Raw genomic sequence first — 27,684 nt, forward strand, 5'->3', positions numbered from 1 at the left:
GAGATTCAAATAACTGTCAGGCCTCGATATGGGGAATTACCTATTGGGAGCTAGCCTTGAAACAAGAGAGAAGAGAGCTGTGAGGTCCTTAGGGTTTATTCAAGCAAGTATCTTACATATCATTCAAGTTACATTAATTAAAATATAACAGTGACGTACAATGATAATAATGATAATTATATCCTAACACAGTTTCAATCTAAATCTGGGAATAAAAGCAATGTATGTTATATTGGAGTATTTCATTATACAACGGATGCAATATTTACTAGAGTAATAACGGTTATGCCAAATAACATTTCTTAACAGCTAAACTGAGTAGTCGTAACATTTTAATAGAGCATGTACGGTAAAACCTGCATGACAATTCTATGTGTGGTATGGGCAGCTTCGGTAAACCATTTATAGCTGTTAACATTAATGAAAATTAATGGGCATATACGGTAGACGGCGCAAACTGTTTAGATGAGGAACGTGACATTTACTTATGAAAAGACGGTAAAAATTAATAAGTATCACAAAATAATGATTTCGGCATTTATGGAAAGTAAATACGAATACGATTGTACGCGGTAGAAGATATAGCTCGGTTTTAGTTAGTGTAATGATTAGTTTTAGTAGTGATTATTTTGGTGAGTGCGGTATTGAATCACGGCGGATATGTTGCTGCAGACTTCGTGCATTTCCTTTGCAAGACAACAGCTAATAGAGTAAATACGGTAATTGTATACTTAAACGGTGCGCGTTTGAATGTACGTTGTTATGAAGTACAAAGGATGACTATAGCTGTATTTAAATGACTACGGTAATGAAATTGTCGTATAGGCAGTGTTGAACCGTATGCAACTTTACGAGGGACGGGACTCTTTACAATATATTCAAATACTTACTTCATGAGGATAAAACCTAAGAAATATGGAATGCGTTGTTATAGCCTATTTTGTAAGCGCACACGGAAGGTAAAGCTGTTCATAAAACCTTTGATCGGTGGACTGTCGGAAAGTATGGAATAACCGACCTTCGTACAAAATAAATCTTGTTTGAAACAGTTGCGTTAACTCCAGGAACCGTTTTGTGACTAAGCTACATGTACGCTACGCTACTGCACGGAAATACAAACTGTTTATATGCATCTGGCATTTTGAACAGATAATGATAGAAGTAGAACAATAATCACGGAAGTCGAAATTTAGGAGAGAAATATTGGTTTCGCATATTAATGACAAATAAACTGGATGAGCCCACGTTGCATTACACTTAAAACTTCACTGATGTTGGTTGGTTGGTTGTTTTACGCCGCTCTCAGCAATATTGCAGCTATATGACGGCGGTGTGTAAATAATCGAGTCTGGACCAGACAATCCAGTGCTTGACATCATGAGCATCGATCCACGCAATTGGGACCAATGACATACATCAACCAAGTCAGCGAGCCTGACAACCAGATCCCGTTAGTCGCCACTTACGACAAGCATAGTCGCCTTTTACGGCAAGCATGGGTTGCTGAAGACCTACTCTACCCCGGATCTTTGCGACCCGTGAAGATTCCGGGGTAGATTCCGGGCAACCCATGCTTGCCGTAAAAGGTGACTATGCTTGTCGTTAAAGGCGACTAACGGGATCGAGTGGTCAGGCTCGCTGGCTTGGTTGATGCATGTCATCTTATCCCAATTGTGCGGATCGATGCTCATGATATTAATCACTGGATTGTCTGGTCCAGACTCGATTATTTACAGACCGCCGTCATATTGCTGGAATATTGCTGACTGCGGCGTTAAACAACAAACAAACAAACCAACCAACCAACCGGATCTTTGCGGGTCTATATAGATACTAACGTCAGTAATTTTTAACGTGACGTTAAACCATATTTCACTTAACCATAGGTGTCAAGATTATAGGATTGTTAAAAACATCAGTCAGCAAACTTAAAAAGCTACTAGAACCATCCCGTTTTATTCTCCGTTTTAATTTGAGAATTGGGGCGTTTTAACCTAAATGCGACTTACCCCTTTTTGATTGGTATCGAGTTCAGAGTAGATATATAATAAGTCATGCATTCCCCGCGATAATCCAGTCTATAAAATCATCTTTCTACTAAGATATTTATCCACGATTGATATCATAAGAGCAATACACCGAACAAACGAGGGTGCATATTTCCTATAAATTCATATCTTTACCAGTTACATTTGGTGCCGTTTTATTGCGGTGCTGTGTCGTTAACCCTCCAAATCTTGTGGACAACACATCGTCGCGTGTACAATGGCCTCGTCAAAATCAGACGTCTTGCGGGTAAGCAGTAGATTGTGATCATGTGACGGTAACAGCCACGCTCACTATTCCTGTACCACGAAATCAAAGTACTTCTACGACTACACGTGTCCGTGGTTACAACAACATTACTCGTCCGTTGTCGGGGACTCGAGTTCGCGCGATGCTAGTCAAAACAGACAAACGACAAAACGGTCCGCGTGATTTGGTCAAAACGGCCATTTCGCAAGCAATAACCGCGCGCTGTTTGTCAAAACGGCCAGTATAAAAAATCAGATTGAGTGAGTGAATGTGGTTTTAAGCCGCTTTTAGTTTTAGCAATATTTCAGAAATATCACGACGGGTCATCAGAAATGGGCTTCACACATTGTACCCATGTGGGGAATCGAACTGGGGTCTTGGGCATGAGGTGAGGTGAGGTGAAATGGGGTTTAACGTCACGTCCAAGATTATTGCACTTATATAGCGACGTGCATGCACGTGTGTGTGTTTGTGTGGCTGCTTGTACTAGTCCGGACTGATGCCGATTTATAGTGCTAGCCCACTGAGATACCATGCCGCAGTTTAACATGAATACCCCACCCAGACACAGTATACTGACTCCGAGCCGACCAGTCCTTGTTTTAGCCCCTTAGTGCCGAGCACCAGACAGGGTAACAACAAGTACCATCTTTTAACGTCTTTTGGTATGACGCGGACGGACGCACTACCACTAGACCACGGAGGCGGTCGTCTTAGGCATGACACTCGGCTATGACATGACCCAAAGATCAGATTGAAAATATGACATGTTTGTACTCAATATATATTCCTAATAATTTTTGCCGACATAAGTAGATTATATTATTTTTTGGAGTTTTGTGTTTACTTTATAGATAACAGTAAACAAGTTGAAAATAACGATTTATGATTATATAGACTTTCAGTTAATAATAATGCCTGTATAATTTTGGGATTTCACCTACATTAAGCCAACACACTGTAATACAAATGAAATATTATATAATGTGGAGTTAAGCTTTACTTACTCACCATTTATATTCCGCGTCATAATTGAAGCATCACCTAGGTGTGTGTTCAAACATGAACTTGTGCCAACATTAATTCCTTAATATCTATGTGACCCCTTAATAATGATGCTTAAATGAAATTAAGTTGTCTCAACGGTCGCAAGAACCTGTATCTGATTTTAATGAGATTGAAGTAATCTCAGCATGTGATTAATACTGTTTTGTTTATTGTTAAGCAAGTTTATCTCTGTAATCCTGTAATATGCAGCTACTAGCTGACTTGTTTCTCATCAAAACACGGGCTGTGTACTAGGGGGTAGATGACTATGGAGTACACTGATGACTGTGTTGGATTAACAAGACTGATTATTGAGTGATTTCGGTAATTCATTGCAAATAAGGTGCGTCAGTGAGTGAGTGAGTATGGTTTTACACCCCTTTTTAGCAATATTCCAGCAATGCCACAGAAATGTGTTCCACACATTGTACCCATGTCGGGTATTGAACCCGGGTTTTCGGCGTGACGAGCAAACGCTTTAACCGCCTGACCGCCCAGCTGTGTCAGAGTTGGAGTGTGAGACTGTCGGATTAACAGGTTTAAATAGAACTGATTTAATCAGTTCCCATCACTATTGTCGGATAAGGCCGATTGTCGTTTGGATTAATGTTGTTGTTGTTTGTTGTTTGTTGTTTAATGCCGCACTCAGCAATATTCCAGCTATATGACGGAGGTCTGTTAATAATCAAGTCTGGACAAGGGCCCTGTTCCACAAAGCGATAAGATGATCGTAACTCCCATACTTAAACATAGGCTTATGACAGTCGTAGCACTAAGATCGCTTTTTGGAACGGGTCCCAGATAATTTATAGAGGATTCATCACGAGTGTTTTTTAGTATGGGATATATCAACCGAGTCTTAGTTAATCGGTATTTGCCGAGCCTTTGGCGAGGCAAATACCGATTAACGGGACGAGGTTGATATTTCCCATATTAAAAAACACGAGTGATGAATTCTATTTATCATTTTCACATTTTTGCTTCCAAATTAAGGAATAATTGCATTAAACATTAACATCAGCAACTTGTCGAAATCTTACGTATAGATCGTGCGTAGTGATACATGATTTCCATAGCCATGTAAACCAAAATAAACAATTCGCTGAGAAAAAAAGTTCCTCGGATTATTTTAAACAAAATACTTGAACAGACTTTTGCAGAATAATTGAAACTTTAATAACGGTAACAACAACGATTCTGTGTAATCTGATTATATCTCTGGTGTAACTTCACTTATAATATATAGTTTCAAATCAAACTGCTCGCTCTTCCGGTTATCTAATTTGCATATCTAATTTGCATACTTATGTCATTGGGGTATGACATACATGTTTTTATGTCATAAGCTTATGTCATGGATAAATGCTTAAGTTAAATGATAAAGTGACTGACTTCATGAGCATCGATCCACGCTTAAGGATTAACGCATGTGAGATTAACAAGACTTGACTGTATGTAGATATAGATATATAGATATATATATATATATATATATATATATATATATATATATAAAAGAATTTTATTGTACTATATATTTCAGATACTGTGTCTGCATGGATATAGGTGAGTAGATTATTAAGGAAGGAATTGCAGTAGTGGTGATGGTGGTCTTAAGTGAGAAAACACATAAAGAGGTCACATTATAAAACGTTCATTTGAGGAACATTTGAGTTGAGGAAATTTGGTTTGAAGTCACGAGGAATTGAAGCACTTTTCAATCAGTGAAAATAAACTATGAATATCTGAATCAATTTAGAAGCCTCAACGATGATTGAAAGTCCCTTCTGGAGGTGTCTTCAGATCTTCACATTGGGAGGTATTGCATCAGCTTAAAAGATTTAATTAATATTGAACTGAATTGAGGGTATGGTTTGCTTTCAATGCCAAACTCTTAAACTATTTGTTATTTTTATGAAACTTTGCAAATTTATTAGGTTTGTTAGGACTGGTGGCTATCGTTTACACCAGAGACCATATACCGGTATATATCGGTATATGGTCTCTGTTTACACAGAAGTCTAAGATTATTTAACATGCAAGGCTGGAGAGGAAGGTGGATGATTAGCCAGCTTATGTTGTCGACCGCTGTCCTCATCTTGGTTGTCCTTAAACTTTTTACATTTTCGACTTGACTTCTCCGAAATGGCTCGATGGAGGTAGCTCATTTTTGTGCTTGGTACTATTAGGGGTCTAGTTGATACAGGGCATTACAATTGTAACTTCAATATGGTTGTCAGGTAGCCATCTTTGATTTAAAAAAAGAAAAGTCCATCTTGTTGAAGACGTAAGGACCAGAGTCCTGAAACGTGGTGTGTGAGGTGGTCACGCTATGAAGTAGCGCAAACTTGGTGTGTGAGGTGGTCACACTATGAAGTAGCGCAAACTTGGTATGTGAGGTGGTCACGCTATGAAGTAGCACAAACTTGGTGTGTGAGGTGGTCACGCTATGAAGTAGCGCAAACTTGGTATGTGAGGTGATCACGCTATGAAGTAGCTCAAACTTGGTATGTGAGGTGGTCACGCTATGAAGTAGTGCAAACTTGGTATGTGAGATGGTCACGCTATGAAGTAGCGCAAACTTGGTTTGTGAGGTGATCACACTATGAAGTAGCACAAACTTGGTATGTGAGGTGGTCACGCTATGAAGTAGCGCAAACTTGGTATGTGAGGTGGTCACGCTATGAAGTAGTGCAAACTTGGTATGTGAGGTGGTCACGCTATGAAGTAGCGCAAACTTGGTATGTGAGGTGATCACACTATGAAGTAGCACAAACTTGGTATGTGAGGTGGTCACGCTATGAAGTAGCGCAAAGTTGGTATGTGAGGTGGTCACGCTATGAAGTAGCGCAAACTTGGTATGTGAGGTGGTCACGCTATGAAGTAGCGCAAACTTGGTATGTGAGGTGGTCACGCTATGAAGTAGTGCAAACTTGGTGTGTGAGGTGGTCACGCTATGAGGTAGTGCAAGTCTGTTCACGGCATCTTGAAATGTCTGCAAGCGGCCATATTGGAAACTAGGAAAAGTCATGATTTATCCATCGTAAACATCTTTTCCGCAGAAACCAGTAGACCATGTGTAGTTAGTTTTGCAATATTATATGTTTTGACCTTCTTTGAGCATTCTCTTAAATTATCTCAAAATGTATATTTCTCCCTGTAAATGCTTCTGTTCTGAAATTGCCAACCTGGGACAGCTGAATTTTAGCATGCATGTTTCTCCTTATGAGGACATCATGATTTGTTCAATTATTTAGATCTTAGAGTTAGTTTTTCATATTAATGCAGGAAATATTTGAAGCTCAATGCTGAACATTGTTCAAGGGCTGTGGGGTTTTTTTTTAGAGGGGGGGGTGGGGGGGGGGGGGGGGGGGAGTCTTAAACTGTTGACTTCTTATCCAGGTGAGCTAAAATGAAACAATTTGTTTTTCTTTTTGTCATCATGTCTCTCTCCTTGGCGTTACCATCCTATTCCAGGCCATAACTTGGAAACCTTTTAATATTTTTCAACGAAACTTGGCATATGCATTGCTTATTAGCATAAAATGGTGCCTTTTGCTATTTTAAAAAATTTCAAATTATATTTTTTTATGTTTTTATCGGGACAATTTTCAACTTCGTCTCAAACAAGGGTAGGGTTTGTTTCCGGGCCATAATTGAAAACCTTTCAAAACTTTTCAACTAAACTTGGTCTATGCATTGCTCATCAGCTAATAACTGGTGCTTTTTGCTATTATAAAACATTTCAAAATTATATTTTTTATGTTTCCATGGAAACAATTTTCTTGGCTATAACTTGAAAACCTTTCAACATTTTACAACAAAACTTAGCTCATCAGCTTGACTGGTGCATTTTGCTATTTTTAAAGTTTTCTTAAACTTATTTCCTTACATGTTCCATGGGAACAATTTTGAGTTTGTCTCAAACAACTCTTGGCCATAACTCTCAAACTAATATTTTATTTTTGCATGAAATTATACATGTGCAATGACCACATGGTCAACTATTGTCTTTTTAATTTTTTTAATTTTTAGTTTTTTTAATGTCTTGTGTATCCAAAGAAACATGAGGGGAGACTTTTGTTTTAATGAGGAAAAACAGATTCTTGTTGCATCTTTATCTTCATTCCAGGCAGAATGGACAGACTTTCAGGGAACGTACTGGAGCATTCAGGAAACTTACCAAGAAACATGCAGAATTGGGTGAGATTTGAGTCTTAGCAATGAGGATGATGATGATGATGATGATGATGTTGTTGATGTTGATGATGATGATGATGATGATGATGATGGAGTTTTAATAAGTGCTTCCAGAGGACCCGATTTCAAACTTGGCAGATCTTTTTTGCACAAAAACTGGTTTTATCAAGGACAATATTTCTGACTTTTACATTGTTTTTGTATAAATACTTTACACAATACAGGTTTACACATTGTGCAGACCGTCTTGTATGTTTATGCTTTCATAAACACAAATTCTTAAGGAAAATGAATAATCATTACTTGATTACACCCTGGGGGCACGGGTGGCCCAGTCGTCTAAGGCGTCTGACTTGGTTGATGCATGTCATTGTATCCCAACTGCTTGGATCAATGCTCATGATATCAATCACTGGATTTTCTGGTCGAGACTCGATTATGTACAGACTGCCATCAAATAGCTGGATTATTGCGAGTGGAATGTTAAACAGCAAACAAACAAACAAATGAAATAAATATACAAGAAAGTCCGGGGGTCGATCCTCAACCACATCAAACTTACAGACTTTATAGCTAAAATGAATAGAATTATCATTAAATCGCCCGCATGTTATCAGAAATGAGCGGGCCACTGTAAATGATAATGCCCTCATATTGCTTGACGACGGGCCATTATCACGCCTGTTGTTAGGTGACATCATAGGATAGGGATAGGTGACATCGGGCAGTTAATAGAAGACCTCGGGCTTCTGCAAATGATATTGCCCTGAAAAATAGTGTTACCGTTACATTAACAGATGGTACTTGTTACCTTGTCTAGGCTTTTAGAGGAAAAAACAACGACTGGTCAGCTCTGAGTCAGTATACTATACATGGGCGGATACAAAGGAGGGGGGGTGGGTGTGCACCCCCCCTTTTTATTTCGAAAAAAATCTTTATTTCTGTATAAATTACCATCAAAGACAATAAATAGATCTTAATTGTGCACCCCCCCTTTTAAAAAAAGCTGTATCCGCCCATGCTATATCTGAGTTGAATGTCAGTGTTAAACTGAAGCATGTATTTTTCAGTGTTCATCACAGCTCCGAACATTGTTCCACCAGCGAAGGGCTCGGAGGATGGAGAATCCCCACATTCTGGTAGGTCAAATAACCTCTTTTTGTCCTCCCTTTCGCTTCATCTGTTTTGCTGTATCATACACCCAGATTTTCTAACATCTTCAACCTTGAAACACATTTTTGTGATTTTTGGTTTCATGTGCCCCCCAACCCTTCTGGAAAGCAGCTGGAAAATAAATAAATTAAACATGAATATATTTATTTTTGTTATGTCTCCTGCTAGTAATATAGACCCTGATAGAAAAAAAATAATGTTATATTTCAATTCTATGTGTATGATTTCATTGAGTCAGCATCCTGTGGAGATAAATGCGGGTTTGACAAGACAAACCAGTGATTGACATCATGAGCATCGATCTTCACAATTGCAATATCACCCAGGCATTTGGTCGCCTCTTATGACATTGATTGCAGGGTACCTATATTCCTATCCAGAAATCCCACAGGTTTCTGTTGAGCAACAGTACTAACTTTCTTTTCTCCTTTAAACCATCTTCCCGAGGCAAGGGTTAACAGCCTAGAAAAGACCAGCTTCCACCCTTGCCGAACAACGCTGGAATTTAGTGGCTCGATTATAGCACCACCAGTCGCTTCTATGTCCCTCCTATTGACCAATCAGATTCCACCTCTCACATCACTTTGTGTGCATTTGCTTCAGATACAGATAGCTTTCCAAATCTTTTCAAGCTTTTTAATCAAGGTGCTCACAGGATTTGATGAATGGATGGATCTTTATTATTGCTCTGATCGTCTTCATTGGGCGCCGCCATTATATTTGAAGAAAATGCAAGTGATGTGAGAGGTGGAATCTGATTGGTCAATAAGAGGGGCATAGAAGGGACATAACTTGTAATAGCCACTGGTGGCGAAACGGTCGAGCCCAGAAACTCCAGCCTAGTTTGGTAAGATTGAAAACCAGACTTTTATAGTCAGTCAACTCCCTTGCCTTGAGTTGTTTACGAATACGGTTGTTTAAGGTTGTTTGAATAGGCTCGTTAGTCCAGACAAAAAACTTCAGAATTCCAGCCTGGTTCGGCAAGGCTGGAAAGTGGACTTTTACAGTCAGTTAACTCCCTTGCCTCGGGAAGATGAGGATAGAAGGCAATAGATATGGTATCTATGTATGAATGTGAGTTAAGATTTAGCATTGCCTGGACAACGTTTCGTCCATAAAGCGACTTATCTTGATGAATATGATAAGATGCCGAAAGAGCTCTCAAAAATATTTAAGCATTCAAAATTAATGCACTTATGAACGGTTGTTTTGGTTTGATTTGTTGTTTTACGCCGCACTCGGCAATATTCCAGCTGTATGACGGCGGTCTGTATATAATCGAGTTTGGTCCAGACAATCCAGTGATTGACATCATAAGCATTGGTCTACACAATTGAGATACAAAAACATGCATCAACCAAGTCAGCGAGCCTACCAGCAGATCTTAGTCTACGACAAGCATAGTCGCCTTTCATGGCAAGCATGGGTTGCTGATGACCTATTCTACCCTGGATCTTCACGGATCTATGAATGGTTGTGAAATTGTTAAAGTTAACTTGACTTAAGACTTGTTAACATAACTAAGCTCTAGGTGACTTATGTCATAGATTGATATTTGATGTACATGCTAGAGTGAGTGAGTGAGTTGGGTTTTACTTATGAACGGTTGTTGTTGCCTCAGGAAGAAGGTGGAAGAGTGAGTGCGTGTGATGACTTACTCTCTTTTTTCCTTACACTCTGACTAACTCACTCACTCACTCTCTGCCTCACTCACTCTTTGACTTTCTTTCTTACTTACACTCTGACTAACTCACTCACTCACTCACTCACTCACTCTCTGCCTCACTCACTCTTTGACTTACTCTCTTTCTTACTTACACTCTGACTCACTCACTCACTCACTCTCTGCCTCACTCAAACTCATTCAGAGAGTGAGTGAGTCATTCAGTAAGCGTTTTGTTTGTTTATTTTTTTTTTAATGCCACACTCAGCAATATTCCAGCTATATGACGGCGGTCTGTAAATAATTGAGTCAGTCAGTCAGTCAGTCAGTCAGATTTTATCCTGCTTTTAGCATCATGGTAGGAGAGTGAGTGAGTGAGTCAGTTAGCATCATGATAGGAGAGTGAGTGAGTGAGTCATTTAGCATTATGGTAGGAGAGTGAGTGAGTGAGTGAGTGAGTTATCATCATGGTAGGAGAGTGAGTGAGTCAGTTAGCATCATGGTAGAAGAGTGAGTGAGTGAGTGAGTTAGCATCATGGTAGGAGAGTGAGTGAGTTAGCATCATGGTAGGAGAGTGAGTGAGTGAGTCAGTTAGCATCATGGTAGGATTGAGTGAGTCAGTCAGTTAGCATCATGGTAGAAGAGTGAGTGAGTGAGTCAGTTAGGATCATGGTAGGAGAGTGAGTTAGTCAGTTAGCATTATGGTAGGAGAGTGAGTGAGTGAGTCAGTTAGCATCATGGTAGAAGATTGAGTGAGTGAGTCAGTTAGCATCATGGTAGGAGAGTGAGTCAGTCAGTCAGTTAGCTTCATGGTAGGAGAGTGAGTGAGTGAGTCAGTTAGCATCATGGTAGGAGAGTGAGTGAGTCAGTCAGTTAGGATCATGGTAGAAGAGTGAATGAGTCAGTCAGTCAGTTAGCATCATGGTAGGAGAGTGAGTCAGTGAGTCAGTTAGCATCATGGTAGGAGAGTGAGTCAGTGAGTCAGTTAGCATCATGGTAGGAGAGTGAGTCAGTGAGTCAGTTAGCATCATGGTAGGAGAGTGAGTCAGTCAGTCAGTTAGCAGCATGGTAGAAGTGTGAGTGAGTCATCTAGCATCATGGTAGGAGAGTGAGTGAGTCAGTTAGCATCATGGTAGGAGAGTGAGTGAGTCAGTTAGCATCATGGTAGGAGAGTGAGTTAGTTAGTCAGTTAGCATCATGGTAGGATTGAGTGAGTGAGTCAGTTAGCATCATGGTAGAAGAGTGAGTGAGTGAGTCAGTTAGGATCATGGTAGGAGAGTGAGTGAGTCAGTTAGCATTATGGTAGGAGAGTGAGTGAGTGAGTCAGTTAGGATCATGGTAGAAGAGTGAGTGAGTCAGTCAGTCAGTTAGCATCATGGTAGGAGAGTGAGTCAGTCAGTCAGTTAGCATCATGTTAGGAGAGTGAGTGAGTGAGTCAGTTAGCATCATGGTAGGAGAGTGAGTCAGTGAGTCAGTTAGCATCATGGTAGGAGAGTGAGTGAGTGAGTCAGTTAGCAGCATGGTAGAAGTGTGAGTGAGTGAGTCAGTTAGCATCATGGTAGGAGAGTGAGTGAGTGAGTCAGTTAGCATCATGGTAGGATTGAGTGAGTGAGTCAGTTAGCATCATGGTAGGAGAGTGAGTGAGTGAGTCAGTTAGCATCATGGTAGGATTGAGTGAGTCAGTCAGTTAGCATCATGGTAGAAGAGTGAGTGAGTGAGTCAGTTAGGATCATGGTAGGAGAGTGAGTTAGTCAGTTAGCATTATGGTAGGAGAGTGAGTGAGTGAGTCAGTTAGCATCATGGTAGAAGAGTGAGTGAGTGAGTCAGTTAGCATCATGGTAGGAGAGTGAGACAGTCAGTCAGTTAGCTTCATGGTAGGAGAGTGAGTGAGTGAGTCAGTTAGCATCATGGTAGGAGAGTGAGTCAGTCAGTCAGTTAGGATCATGGTAGAAGAGTGAATGAGTCAGTCAGTCAGTTAGCATCATGGTAGGAGAGTGAGTCAGTGAGTCAGTTAGCATCATGGTAGGAGAGTGAGTCAGTGAGTCAGTTAGCATCATGGTAGGAGAGTGAGTCAGTCAGTCAGTTAGCAGCATGGTAGAAGTGTGAGTGAGTCATCTAGCATCATGGTAGGAGAGTGAGTGAGTCAGTTAGCATCATGGTAGGAGAGTGAGTTAGTGAGTCAGTTAGCATCATGGTAGGATTGAGTGAGTGAGTCAGTTAGCATCATGGTAGAAGAGTGAGTGAGTGAGTCAGTTAGGATCATGGTAGGAGAGTGAGTGAGTCAGTTAGCATTATGGTAGGAGAGTGAGTGAGTGAGTCAGTTAGGATCATGGTAGAAGAGTGAGTGAGTCAGTCAGTCAGTTAGCATCATGGTAGGAGAGTGAGTCAGTCAGTCAGTTAGCATCATGGTAGGAGAGTGAGTCAGTCAGTCAGTTAGCATCATGGTAGGAGAGTGAGTGAGTGAGTCAGTCAGTTAGCATCATGGTAGGAGAGTGAGTGAGTCAGTTAGCATCATGGTAGGAGAGTGAGTCAGTGAGTCAGTTAGCATCATGGTAGGAGAGTGAGTGAGTGAGTCAGTTAGCAGCATGGCAGGAGAGTGAGTCAGTCAGTCAGTTAGCAGCATGGTAGAAGTGTGAGTGAGTCAGTTAGCAACATGGTAGGAGAGTGAGTGAGTTAGTTAGCATCATGGCAGGAGAGTGAGTGAGTCAGTCAGTTAGCAGCATGGTAGAAATGTGAGTGAGTCAGTTACCATCATGGTAGGAGAGTGAGTGAGTTAGTTAGCATCATGGCAGGAGAGTGAGTGAGTCAGTCAGTTAGCAGCATGGTAGAAATGTGAGTGAGTCAGTTACCATCATGGTAGGAGAGTGAGTGAGTTAGTTAGCATCATGGTAGGAGAGTGAGTGAGTGAGTCAGTTAGCATAATGGTAGGATTGAGTGAGTGAGTCAGTTAGCATCATGGTAGGAGTGAGTGAGTGAGTGAATATGGTTTTACGCCGCTTTTAGCTATATTCCAGCCATATAACGGCGGGGGACACCAGAAATTGGCTGCACAGATTGTACCAATGTCGGGAATCGAACCCGGGTCTTCGGCATGACGAGCGAACGATTTAACCATTAGGCTACCAGACCGCCCCCATCATGGTATGAGAGTGAGTGAGTCAGTTAGCATCATGGTAGGAGAGTGAGTGAGTGAGTCAGTTAGCATCATGGTAGGAGAGTGAGTGAGTGAGTCAGTTAGCATCATGGTAGGAGAGTGAGTGAGTGAGTCAGTTAGCATCATGGCAGGAGAGTGAGTGAGTGAGTCAGTTAGCATCATGGTAGGAGAGTGAGTGAGTGAGTCAGTTAGCATCATGGTAGGAGAGTGAGTGAGTGAGTCAGTTAGCATCATGGCAGGAGAGTGAGTGAGTGAGTCAGTTAGCATCATGGTAGGAGAGTGAGTGAGTGAGTCAGTTAGCATCATGGCAGGAGAGTGAGTGAGTGAGTCAGTTAGCATCATGGTAGGAGAGTGAGTGAGTGAGTCAGTTAGCATCATGGCAGGAGAGTGAGTGAGTGAGTCAGTTAGCATCATGGTAGGAGAGTGAGTGAGTGAGTCAGTTAGCATCATGGTAGGAGAGTGAGTGAGTGAGTCAGTTAGCATCATGGTAGGAGAGTGAGTGAGTGAGTCAGTTAGCATCATGGTAGGAGAGTGAGTGAGTGAGTCAGTTAGCATCATGGTAGGAGAGTGAGTGAGTGAGTCAGTTAGCATCATGGTAGGAGAGTGAGTGAGTGAGTCAGTTAGCATCATGGTAGGAGAGTGAGTGAGTGAGTCAGTTAGCATCATGGTAGGAGAGTGAGTGAGTGAGTCAGTTAGCATCATGGTAGGAGAGTGAGTGAGTGAGTCAGTTAGCATCATGGTAGGAGAGTGAGTGAGTGAGTCAGTTAGCATCATGGTAGGAGAGTGAGTGAGTGAGTCAGTTAGCATCATGGTAGGAGAGTGAGTGAGTGAGTCAGTTAGCATCATGGTAGGAGAGTGAGTGAGTGAGTCAGTTAGCATCATGGTAGGAGAGTGAGTGAGTGAGTCAGTTAGCATCATGGTAGGAGAGTGAGTGAGTGAGTCAGTTAGCATCATGGTAGGAGAGTGAGTGAGTGAGTCAGTTAGCATCATGGTAGGAGAGTGAGTGAGTGAGTCAGTTAGCATCATGGTAGGAGAGTGAGTGAGTGAGTCAGTTAGCATCATGGTAGGAGAGTGAGTGAGTGAGTCAGTTAGCATCATGGTAGGAGAGTGAGTGAGTGAGTCAGTTAGCATCATGGTAGGAGAGTGAGTGAGTGAGTCAGTTAGCATCATGGTAGGAGAGTGAGTGAGTGAGTCAGTTAGCATCATGGTAGGAGAGTGAGTGAGTGAGTCAGTTAGCATCATGGTAGGAGAGTGAGTGAGTGAGTCAGTTAGCATCATGGTAGGAGAGTGAGTGAGTGAGTCAGTTAGCATCATGGTAGGAGAGTGAGTGAGTGAGTCAGTTAGCATCATGGTAGGAGAGTGAGTGAGTGAGTCAGTTAGCATCATGGTAGGAGAGTGAGTGAGTGAGTCAGTTAGCATCATGGTAGGAGAGTGAGTGAGTGAGTCAGTTAGCATCATGGTAGGAGAGTGAGTGAGTGAGTCAGTTAGCATCATGGTAGGAGAGTGAGTGAGTGAGTCAGTTAGCATCATGGTAGGAGAGTGAGTGAGTGAGTCAGTTAGCATCATGGTAGGAGAGTGAGTGAGTGAGTCAGTTAGCATCATGGTAGGAGAGTGAGTGAGTGAGTCAGTTAGCATCATGGTAGGAGAGTGAGTGAGTGAGTCAGTTAGCATCATGGTAGGAGAGTGAGTGAGTGAGTCAGTTAGCATCATGGTAGGAGAGTGAGTGAGTGAGTCAGTTAGCATCATGGTAGGAGAGTGAGTGAGTGAGTCAGTTAGCATCATGGTAGGAGAGTGAGTGAGTGAGTCAGTTAGCATCATGGTAGGAGAGTGAGTGAGTGAGTCAGTTAGCATCATGGTAGGAGAGTGAGTGAGTGAGTCAGTTAGCATCATGGTAGGAGAGTGAGTGAGTGAGTCAGTTAGCATCATGGTAGGAGAGTGAGTGAGTGAGTCAGTTAGCATCATGGTAGGAGAGTGAGTGAGTGAGTCAGTTAGCATCATGGTAGGAGAGTGAGTGAGTGAGTCAGTTAGCATCATGGTAGGAGAGTGAGTGAGTGAGTCAGTTAGCATCATGGTAGGAGAGTGAGTGAGTGAGTCAGTTAGCATCATGGTAGGAGAGTGAGTGAGTGAGTCAGTTAGCATCATGGTAGGAGAGTGAGTGAGTGAGTCAGTTAGCATCATGGTAGGAGAGTGAGTGAGTGAGTCAGTTAGCATCATGGTAGGAGAGTGAGTGAGTGAGTCAGTTAGCATCATGGTAGGAGAGTGAGTGAGTGAGTCAGTTAGCATCATGGTAGGAGAGTGAGTGAGTGAGTCAGTTAGCATCATGGTAGGAGAGTGAGTGAGTGAGTCAGTTAGCATCATGGTAGGAGAGTGAGTGAGTGAGTCAGTTAGCATCATGGTAGGAGAGTGAGTGAGTGAGTCAGTTAGCATCATGGTAGGAGAGTGAGTGAGTGAGTCAGTTAGCATCATGGTAGGAGAGTGAGTGAGTGAGTCAGTTAGCATCATGGTAGGAGAGTGAGTGAGTGAGTCAGTTAGCATCATGGTAGGAGAGTGAGTGAGTGAGTCAGTTAGCATCATGGTAGGAGAGTGAGTGAGTGAGTCAGTTAGCATCATGGTAGGAGAGTGAGTGAGTGAGTCAGTTAGCATCATGGTAGGAGAGTGAGTGAGTGAGTCAGTTAGCATCATGGTAGGAGAGTGAGTGAGTGAGTCAGTTAGCATCATGGTAGGAGAGTGAGTGAGTGAGTCAGTTAGCATCATGGTAGGAGAGTGAGTGAGTGAGTCAGTTAGCATCATGGTAGGAGAGTGAGTGAGTGAGTCAGTTAGCATCATGGTAGGAGAGTGAGTGAGTGAGTCAGTTAGCATCATGGTAGGAGAGTGAGTGAGTGAGTCAGTTAGCATCATGGTAGGAGAGTGAGTGAGTGAGTCAGTTAGCATCATGGTAGGAGAGTGAGTGAGTGAGTCAGTTAGCATCATGGTAGGAGAGTGAGTGAGTGAGTCAGTTAGCATCATGGTAGGAGAGTGAGTGAGTGAGTCAGTTAGCATCATGGTAGGAGAGTGAGTGAGTGAGTCAGTTAGCATCATGGTAGGAGAGTGAGTGAGTGAGTCAGTTAGCATCATGGTAGGAGAGTGAGTGAGTGAGTCAGTTAGCATCATGGTAGGAGAGTGAGTGAGTGAGTCAGTTAGCATCATGGTAGGAGAGTGAGTGAGTGAGTCAGTTAGCATCATGGTAGGAGAGTGAGTGAGTGAGTCAGTTAGCATCATGGTAGGAGAGTGAGTGAGTGAGTCAGTTAGCATCATGGTAGGAGAGTGAGTGAGTGAGTCAGTTAGCATCATGGTAGGAGAGTGAGTGAGTGAGTCAGTTAGCATCATGGTAGGAGAGTGAGTGAGTGAGTCAGTTAGCATCATGGTAGGAGAGTGAGTGAGTGAGTCAGTTAGCATCATGGTAGGAGAGTGAGTGAGTGAGTCAGTTAGCATCATGGTAGGAGAGTGAGTGAGTGAGTCAGTTAGCATCATGGTAGGAGAGTGAGTGAGTGAGTCAGTTAGCATCATGGTAGGAGAGTGAGTGAGTGAGTCAGTTAGCATCATGGTAGGAGAGTGAGTGAGTGAGTCAGTTAGCATCATGGTAGGAGAGTGAGTGAGTGAGTCAGTTAGCATCATGGTAGGAGAGTGAGTGAGTGAGTCAGTTAGCATCATGGTAGGAGAGTGAGTGAGTGAGTCAGTTAGCATCATGGTAGGAGAGTGAGTGAGTGAGTCAGTTAGCATCATGGTAGGAGAGTGAGTGAGTGAGTCAGTTAGCATCATGGTAGGAGAGTGAGTGAGTGAGTCAGTTAGCATCATGGTAGGAGAGTGAGTGAGTGAGTCAGTTAGCATCATGGTAGGAGAGTGAGTGAGTGAGTCAGTTAGCATCATGGTAGGAGAGTGAGTGAGTGAGTCAGTTAGCATCATGGTAGGAGAGTGAGTGAGTGAGTCAGTTAGCATCATGGTAGGAGAGTGAGTGAGTGAGTCAGTTAGCATCATGGTAGGAGAGTGAGTGAGTGAGTCAGTTAGCATCATGGTAGGAGAGTGAGTGAGTGAGTCAGTTAGCATCATGGTAGGAGCCCAAACTGACAACAAGTAGGTGTACAGGTTCACATGTCCCGTGTTTCTCAGATGAGCGGGGATGGTGGTTTTCACATGAAGATGACAGCTACAGTGCCCAAGATGTCAGTGAGTGCTGCAAGGGATGTGATGAATCTGTGGAGATGGTCAAAAGGTCCATTCTGGAACAGGTAAACTCAGGGGAATGCCAAGATGTATGTTGAGTGAATCCTTATTAACCCTGTGTACAACACACCACACCATTTAGAACAGATCACTACATGTAGAACACACCAGATCATGTGGAACACACCATATCATGTGGAACATATCACACCATTTAGAACACACCATATCATTTAGAACACACCATATCATGTAGAACACACCATATCATGTAGAACACACCATATCATGTAGAACACACCGTATCATGTAGAACACACCATATCATGTAGAACACACCATATCATGTAGAACACACCATATCATGTAGAACACACCATATCATGTAGAACACACCATATCATGTGGAACACACCATATCATGTAGAACACACCATATCATGTAGAACACACCATATCATGTAGAACACACCATATCATGTAGAACACACCATATCATGTAGAACACACCATATCATGTGGAACATATCACACCATTTAGAACACACCATATCATTTAGAACACACCATATCATGTAGAACACACCATATCATGTAGAACACACCGTATCATGTAGAACACACCATATCATGTAGAACACACCATATCATGTAGAACACACCATATCATGTAGAACACACCATATCATGTAGAACACACCATATCATGTAGAACACACCGTATCATGTAGAACACACCATATCATGTGGAACATACCATATCATGTAGAACACACCATATCATGTAGAACACACCGTATCATGTGGAACATATCACACCATTTAGAACACACCAGATCATGTGGAACACACCAGATCATGTGGAACATATCACACCATTTAGAACACACCATATCATTTAGAACACACCATATCATGTAGAACACACCATATCATGTAGAACACACCGTATCATGTAGCACACACCATATCATTTAGAACACACCATATCATGTAGAACACACCATATCATGTAGAACACACCATATCATTTAGAACACACCATATCATGTAGAACACACCATATCATGTAGAACATATCACACCATTTAGAACACACCATATCATGTAGAACACACCATATCATTTAGAACACACCATATCATTTAGAACACACCATATCATGTAGAACACACCATATCATGTAGAACACACCATATCATGTAGAACACACCATATCATGTAGAACACACCATATCATGTGGAACATATCACACCATTTAGAACACACCATATCATGTAGAACACACCATATCATGTAGAACACACCATATCATGTGGAACATATCACACCATTTAGAACACACCATATCATGTAGAACACACCATATCATGTAGAACACACCATATCATGTGGAACATATCACACCATTTAGAACACACCATATCATGTAGAACACACCGTATCATGTGGAACATATCACACCATTTAGAACACACCATATCATTTAGAACACACCATATCATGTAGAACACACCATATCATGTAGAACACACCATATCATGTAGAACACACCGTATCATGTAGAACATACCATATCATGTAGAACACACCATATCATGTAGAACACACCATATCATGTAGAACACACCATATCATGTAGAACACACCATATCATGTAGAACACACCATATCATGTGGAACATATCACACCATTTAGAACACACCATATCATTTAGAACACACCATATCATGTAGAACACACCATATCATGTGGAACATATCACACCATTTAGAACACACCATATCATTTAGAACACACCATATCATGTAGAACACACCATATCATTTAGAACACACCATATCATGTAGAACACACCATATCATGTAGAACACACCATATCGTGTAGAACACACCGTATCATTTAGAACACACCATATCATGTAGAACACACCATATCATGTAGAACACACCATATCATGTAGAACACACCGTATCATGTGGAACATATCACACCATTTAGAACACACCATATCATTTAGAACACACCATATCATGTGGAACACACCGTATCATGTGGAACATATCACACCATTTAGAACACACCATATCATTTAGAACACACCATATCATTTAGAACACACCATATCATGTAGAACACACCATATCATGTAGAACACACCATATCATGTAGAACACACCATATCATGTGGAACATATCACACCATTTAGAACACACCATATCATTTAGAACACACCATATCATGTGGAACATATCACACCATTTAGAACACACCATATCATTTAGAACACACCATATCATGTAGAACACACCGTATCATGTGGAACATATCACACCATTTAGAACACACCATATCATTTAGAACACACCATATCATGTAGAACACACCGTATCATGTGGAACATATCACACCATTTAGAACACACCATATCATTTAGAACACACCATATCATGTAGAACACACCATATCATGTAGAACATATCACACCATTTAGAACACACCATATCATTTAGAACACACCATATCATGTAGAACACACCATATCATGTAGAACATATCACACCATTTAGAACACACCATATCATTTAGAACACACCATATCATGTAGAACACACCATATCATTTAGAACACACCATATCATGTGGAACATATCACACCATTTAGAACACACCATATCATTTAGAACACACCATATCATGTAGAACACACCGTATCATGTGGAACATATCACACCATTTAGAACACACCATATCATTTAGAACACACCATATCATGTAGAACACACCATATCATGTAGAACATATCACACCATTTAGAACACACCATATCATTTAGAACACACCATATCATGTAGAACACACCATATCATGTAGAACATATCACACCATTTAGAACACACCATATCATGTAGAACACACCATATCATGTAGAACACACCAGATCATGTAGAACACACCATATCATGTAGAACACACCATATCATGTAGAACACACCATATCATGTGGAACATATCACACCATTTAGAACACACCATATCATGTAGAACACACCATATCATGTAGAACACACCATATCATGTAGAACATATCACACCATTTAGAACACACCATATCATTTAGAACACACCATATCATGTAGAACACACCATATCATGTAGAACACACCATATCATGTGGAACATATCACACCATTTAGAACACACCATATCATTTAGAACACACCACACCATTTAGAACACACCACACCATATAGAACACACCACACCATATAGAACACACCACACCATATAGAAGACACCACATCATATAGAACACACCACACCATTTAGAACACACCACACCATTTAGAACACACCTTGTACAACCTGGCACATGGTGTAGAACTGATCACACCATTTAGAACACACCACACCATTTAGAACACACCACACCATATAGAAGACACCACATCATATAGAACACACCACACCATTTAGAACACACCTTGTACAACCTGGCACACGGTGTAGAACAGATCACACCATTTAGAACACACCACACTATATAGAACACACCACACCATATAGAACACACTCTGTACAACCAGGCACACTGTGTAGAACAGATCACACCATTTAGAACACACCACACCATTTAGAACACACCACACCATTTAGAACACACTCTGTACAACCAGGCACACGGTGTAGGACAGATCACACCATTTAGAACACACCACACCATTTAGAACACACTCTGTACAACCAGGCACACGGTGTAGGACAGATCACACCATTAAGAACACACCACACCATATAGAACACACTCTGTACAACCAGGCACACGGTGTAGAACAGATCACACCATTTAGAACACACCACACCATTTAGAACACACCACACCATTTAGAACACACTCTGTACAACCAGGCACACGGTGTAGAACAGATCACACCATTAAGAACACACCACACCATATAGAACACACTCTGTACAACCAGGCACATGGTGTAGAACACACCACACCATATAGAACACACCACACCATTTAGAACACACTCTGTACAACCTGGCACACGGTGTAGGACAGATCACACCATTTAGAACACACCACACCATATAGAACACACTCTGTACAACCTGGCACATGGTGTATAACAGATCACACCATTTAGAACACACCACACCATATAGAACACACTCTGTACAACCAGGCACACGGTGTAGAACAGATCACACCATTTAGAACACACCACACCATTTAGAACACACTCTGTACAACCTGGCACACAGTGTAGAACACACCACACCATTTAGAACACACCACACCATTTAGAACACACTCTGTACAACCTGGCACACGGTGTAGAACAGATCACACCATTTAGAATTATGTTTCTGGGTTTTGCCAAAGTCTAACACCTGCATCACTTGGGCTTTCATCCCACATAAAGCTGACATGTCTTGATGGAAGACTGGAATACTGTTTAATGTTGCGCTAAAACCAACTCACTCACTCACTGAATGACACAACAGAGTTTGTTCCAAGTATATTTAGTAGATGTGAGTCAGTGAGTCAGTGAGTCAGGTTTGGTTTGAAACCTCTTGTATATGCAAGTGAAAAATAGTATTTTATGCTCAAACTATTATGAAAATAATTTTTGTAACTTCCAGCTATGTTATTGCTTCACATCATAAAACACATTTTTCCAAAGTTTCCTATATAATAATTTGTAGTAAAAGTTTAATTTTAACATATTGAGTATTCTTTAAAACTGCTGGATTATTAAAAATATTTGGTAATTCAGCTAAACAGATATTATCATCAAATAAAAAAATATATACAACTCAACTTTTGATTAAGGATATTGTGCGTGTCCATTTTGGGTCTGAACGAGACTAATTGTTTTGGACATGTTGTCTTACAAATAGTATCTGATATTGCAGCACTGAAATGTGCCTTTTCTTGCAGGGTCCTTTTGACGGCATACTTGGATTCAGCCAGGGAGCCTGCTTGTTGTCGTTAATTTGTTGTCTTCGAGAAAGAGATCCAGGTAGGAACACTGGCAATACTAGGCGTTTTTTTTAATACGTACAATACATTCCTCCAACACCCATGAATCAACCTTCAGAATGTTTTATCTCAAAAAGAGAGAAACACAGATCTATATTGTCATGACGGCGCACCCTCTCGTGCCTTGGCATTAGAAACGACACAAAACACATCCACAACATAACGGTCATTATTTTTTTCCATTTGGAACTTACCGTTTATGATTGTTTTTGACTACGGTACTTCGCTCACTTATACTGATAATTTGGAAGCCTCTTCTCAGGTTGCCTGATTGGAGAGTTCACCTCATATGACCTGTAGGGCTTAGATCTTGACCGAGAGGTATCAACTCAGAGTAAAAGATCTACTCTTAATGTTTTGTTTTTTTGTTTGTTGTTTAATACCGCAGTCAGCATTATTCCAGCTATACGACTGCAGTCTGTAAATATTCAAGTCTGGACCTGAAAACCCAGTGATTGACATCATGAGCATGGATCTATGCAAAGTGGGATGAAAGCCCGAAGTGATGCAGGCGTTAGACTTTGGCGAAACCCAGAAACATAATTCTAAATGGTGTGATCTGTTCTACACCGTGTGCCGAGTCTGAAAACCCGATCACGTTAGACATGGGTTCTGAAGACCATATCTAACCTGGAGTTTCACTGGGCTCCTTTTAATAAGAATGGTAGATTACCTTGAAGAGAATTTGAACCAAGATTGTACTGTAAACCTGTTTAACTGTATGAAATTGGCTTTCTTCCACAGATCTTTTCAACTTTAACTTTGCGATTTTTATTGCTGGGTTCAAGAGCAGGTGTATCCCTCATGAAAGCTTCTATGAAACACTAGTTACTGTACCAACACTACATGTGTTTGGGGACACTGACAAGGTCATACCAAAAGGTAATTATTTTTGTACAGTAGAACACGGATATAACAAACACGGATAGAGCGAACAAGCCGATACAACGAACTGTTGAAAAATCCCCGATTTATCTCCTATATAATATGGGGGCACGGGTGGCCAAGTCATCTAAGGCGCCGCGATTCACTGTGCAGAGTTGCATCCCTTGGGCATGCCAGAAACCTATGATTGTGGGTTCGAATCCCAGTTTCCCCCGATTATGTTTCTAGGTTTGTCAGCACCATACCCGTGCTCGTGGGTTTCACCGAAGTGGTAAACGTCTGAGACCTGCATCATTTCGGGCTTTCCTCCCACATTAAGCTGACACGCCGTGATGTAACTGGAATATTGTTAAAAAGCGGCGTTAAACCCAACTCACTCACTCCTATATAATATCACATAAAATTTACGTACATAACGAACTCTCTACAGCGAAACTGATACAGATACAGCAAACTGATATCTGATCACTGACAATCTTCCACTAATAAGTGGCGTGTATAGGGAACTAAGAAATCTCACTCAGTGTCAAGTGTCCCTGACAATTGGCTGTACGCAATCAGCGGTGAATCAACACAATCAGCGGTGAATGTTATAAAATGTTATCAATTGAATGCTATGAAGTGATCACTGCTAATACAAGTCAATGCTGCAATTGTATTGTGTTTTGTTTTATCCAAGATGGCAGACATTTCCGAACGAAAACGTATATAACGAACAACAGATATAACAAACTGATTTCTCTGGTCCCTTGTAGTTCGTTATATCCATGTTCTACTGTATACTGTAAATCTTGAAATTAAAGTGCGGGCTAAAAATTTGAGCGGTCTTTGTTTGTATAATTAAACTACTAAGCACTTATAAGCAGTGCTATTTGTGTTTGATTGGATTAAGGTAAGGATATTTATCATTCCACTGGGGATTGGGTGATTGAGTTGCGTTGATACTGAGTCGCATATTTGGCTAGGGGTCATCAGTCGTAATAATTTGGAGACGCATTAATTTCAAGATTTATGGTATTATATTTTTTCCCCGATTATTTTGCAAGTGAACTTGTTTGTTTGTGTATAAACACATTGTCGCAGCAATGTTCCAGCTTCATCACGGGAAACTGTAAGTAACTGAGTCTGGACCAGACAAACCAATGATGGATGTTATGAACAAAAAAAAGAAATTGTTTTTCCATAAGACTTTGTCCTTCCTCATCTTGATCATAACAAATGTATTTCACTGACAGCTTGATCTACATAGACAAAAATAAGGGAGTGAGTGAGTTGGGTTTAACACCACTTTTAATAGTTTTCCAGTTATATCGCGGCATGTCAGCTTAATGTGGTAGGAAATCCCCAAGGAATGGAGGTCTCAGATGTTCGGTGAAACCCACGAGCATGGATATGGTGCTGACAAACCTAGAAACAGAATCGGGGCGAACTACGATCATAGGTTTCTGGCGTGCCCAAGGGACGCAACTCTGCACAGCAAATCGTGGCGCCTTAGACGACTGGGCCACCCGTGCCCCCCCATATAGACTAAAAGACACTAATACTTTGTTTGACATTGAATTATATAATACCCCTGAATATATTCCAAGGAAATATCAACTAATGCTTCTTGCCAATAAGACTGCCACGGGCACTTGGTTAGATAAATTCTTGATTCTGTTATTTTTCAGAAATGAGTGAAGCCCTTCTCCCATGCTATAAAGAGCCAGTGATTCTGCAACATCCCGGAGGACACTTCATCCCAGCATCTTCGCAACAAAAACAAGTCTACCTCCAGTTTCTTGATAAAATGGCTGCCATAAAGTCCTAGTCAGCTAGGAAATGAACGCTGTGTATTTTCAGATTTGCTGTTTTAATCAAGTATTCGATTCCTGGAAATTCAATTTGGAACTGAGTCAACTGACGCCGTTTATGTTTATTGACACTCAGGGTTGTGCCTTGACTTACAAAACTGGGGTCTGACTCCAAATACTGAATATCAAGTGTCTTTACAGGAAATATGAGTGCATATATGTTTACTATGCATCTAATCTTTGCATTGGTGTTCAGAGGATGCACATTTATGTGTTGAAAACAACCCTGGCATTGTAAAGTACAAAAGTCTCTCTCTCTCTCTCTCTCTCCCACTCTCTCTCTCACTATCTCACACACTCTCTCACACTCTCTCTCTCACCCTCTCTCTCACACACTATCTCTCTCTCTCTCTCTCTCCCCTCTCACATTCTCTCACACTCTCTCTCACCCACTCTCTCTCACTCCCTCTCTCTCTCACTCCCTCTCTCACACACTCTCTCTCACTCCCTCTCTCTCCCTCTCACACACTCTCTCTCTCTCACTCACACTCCCTCTCTCTCTCACTCCCTCTCTCTTTCTCTCTCTCAATATCTCTCTCACTCACTCTCCCTCTCTCTCACTCATTCTCTCCTCCCTCTCTTTCTCTCTCCCTCACTCTCTCACTCTCTCTCTCACTCACTCTCTCTCACACTCACTCTCTCTCTCATTCACTCGCTCTCTCTCTCTTTTCGTCTCCTCCCTCTCTTTCTCTCTCTCTCCCTCTCTCACTCGCTCTCTCTCTCACTCTCTCACTGTCTCTCTCACTTAAATAGCTGGTGTCATCATAAGGAAGTGGTAAGCCTCCATTCCTTGACTTAGAAACCGATCCATGCAGATGTTGAGATGTGAAATCTGGGGTAGAATAGGTCTACCCAGCAACCCATGCTTGCCCTTAAAGGCGACTATGCTTGTCGTAAGAGGTGATCAACGGGATCGAGTGGTCTGGCTCGCTGACTTGGTTGATACATGTCATCGTATCCCAATTGCGTGGACCAATGCTCATGATGTCAATCAATGGATTGTCTGGTCCAGACTCGACTATTTACAGACCGCCGTCAAATAGCTGGAATATTGAGTGCGGCGTTAAACAAAAAACAAAACAAACAAAACTCACTTAGACACCATTGCACTGATCGAAACATTTTTATTTGCACAATAACAAATATGGGAAAATATACGCCGCCATCCAGCCCTTCATTCGTCAGTGTTATTTGTAGGTTCGATATTTCTTGGTCCACACTTTTTTCAAATCCATAGGGAAATCTGTAGGGAAAAGTATAAGTGATTGATATGTCACATTTCCCTGACTGCCCCTAGCCGCCTCCGTGGTCTTGTGGTAGAGCGTCCGCCCGGAGAGCGGAAGGTCCGGGGTTCGATCCCCGGCCGCGTCATACCAAAAGACGTTAAAAGATGGTACTTGTTGTTACCCTGTCTGGCGCTCGACATTAAGGGGCTAAAACATGGACTGGTCGACTCGGAGTCAGTATACTGTGTCTGAGTGGGGTATTCATGTTAAACTGCGGCATGGTATCTCAGTGAGCTAGCACTATAAATCGGCATCAGTCCGGACTAGTACAAGCAGCCACACACACACATACACGTGCATGAACGTCGCTATATAAGTGCAATAATCTTGGACGCGACGTTAAACCCAATTTCACCTCAACTCACCTCACCTGACTGCCCCTCGGTAGGCCACAAACACGCTATCTGTATTGATAACATCTTCCCGAGGCAAGAGCTAGCGTCCACTACCCTTTTTATCAAAGTCTTGTTTCCACAAACTGAGCTTTCATATGGGCCAGTAGACACGCTTGCATCGGGAAGATAGGCTAACAACTACTCCTTCCACTGTTAACGCTTTTCCATTCAGACACTTAAATCTTGTCCGAAATAAAAATATAATAGAAATATCAAATAAAGCACATTATTATTAAGAAAAAATGAGAAAATGATTCTCATTTTAGGATTTCCTTGTACACTGTTTAGAGTGAGTGAGTGAGTGAGTTGAGTTTAACGCCGCTTTTAACAGTATTCCAGTTATATCACGGCGTGTCAGCTTAATGTGGGAGGAAAGCCCGAAGTGATGCAGGTCTCAGACGTTTACCACTTCGGTAAAACCCACGAGCACGGGCATGGTGCTGACAAACCTAGAAACATAATCGGGGCGAACCAGG

The 27,684-nt window shown here is 41.5% G+C and overlaps 1 protein-coding gene across 1 annotated transcript; it reads left to right on the plus strand.

Annotated features, from left to right (window-relative positions):
• Positions 1-2,196: 2,196 nt before the first annotated feature.
• On the plus strand, positions 2,197-25,500 carry LOC124125534 (esterase OVCA2-like). Its single transcript, XM_048391883.1, has 8 exons — positions 2,197-2,295; positions 4,886-4,908; positions 7,475-7,545; positions 8,613-8,681; positions 17,679-17,797; positions 22,688-22,769; positions 23,534-23,671; positions 25,345-25,500. The coding sequence occupies exons 1-8, from the start codon at positions 2,266-2,268 to the stop codon at positions 25,482-25,484; spliced, it is 672 nt and encodes a 223-aa protein (XP_048247840.1). The 5' UTR covers positions 2,197-2,265; the 3' UTR covers positions 25,485-25,500.
• The last annotated feature ends 2,184 nt before the right edge of the window (positions 25,501-27,684 follow it).

Source organism: Haliotis rufescens, unplaced genomic scaffold (assembly GCF_023055435.1).
Source record: "Haliotis rufescens isolate VD_foot unplaced genomic scaffold, xgHalRufe1.0.p SCAF_100, whole genome shotgun sequence".
Taxonomy (NCBI): Eukaryota; Metazoa; Mollusca; class Gastropoda; order Lepetellida; family Haliotidae; genus Haliotis; species Haliotis rufescens.

Bases quoted from the DNA above. Each gene is read 5' to 3' on its own strand.
- LOC124125534 (XM_048391883.1), top strand. From the start codon at position 2,266: ATGGCCTCGTCAAAATCAGACGTCTTGCGG. The intron at 4,909-7,474 runs GTGAGTAGATTA...TCTTCATTCCAG, and splicing joins CTGTGTCTGCATGGATATAG to GCAGAATGGACAGACTTTCA. The intron at 23,672-25,344 runs GTAATTATTTTT...GTTATTTTTCAG, and splicing joins TGACAAGGTCATACCAAAAG to AAATGAGTGAAGCCCTTCTC.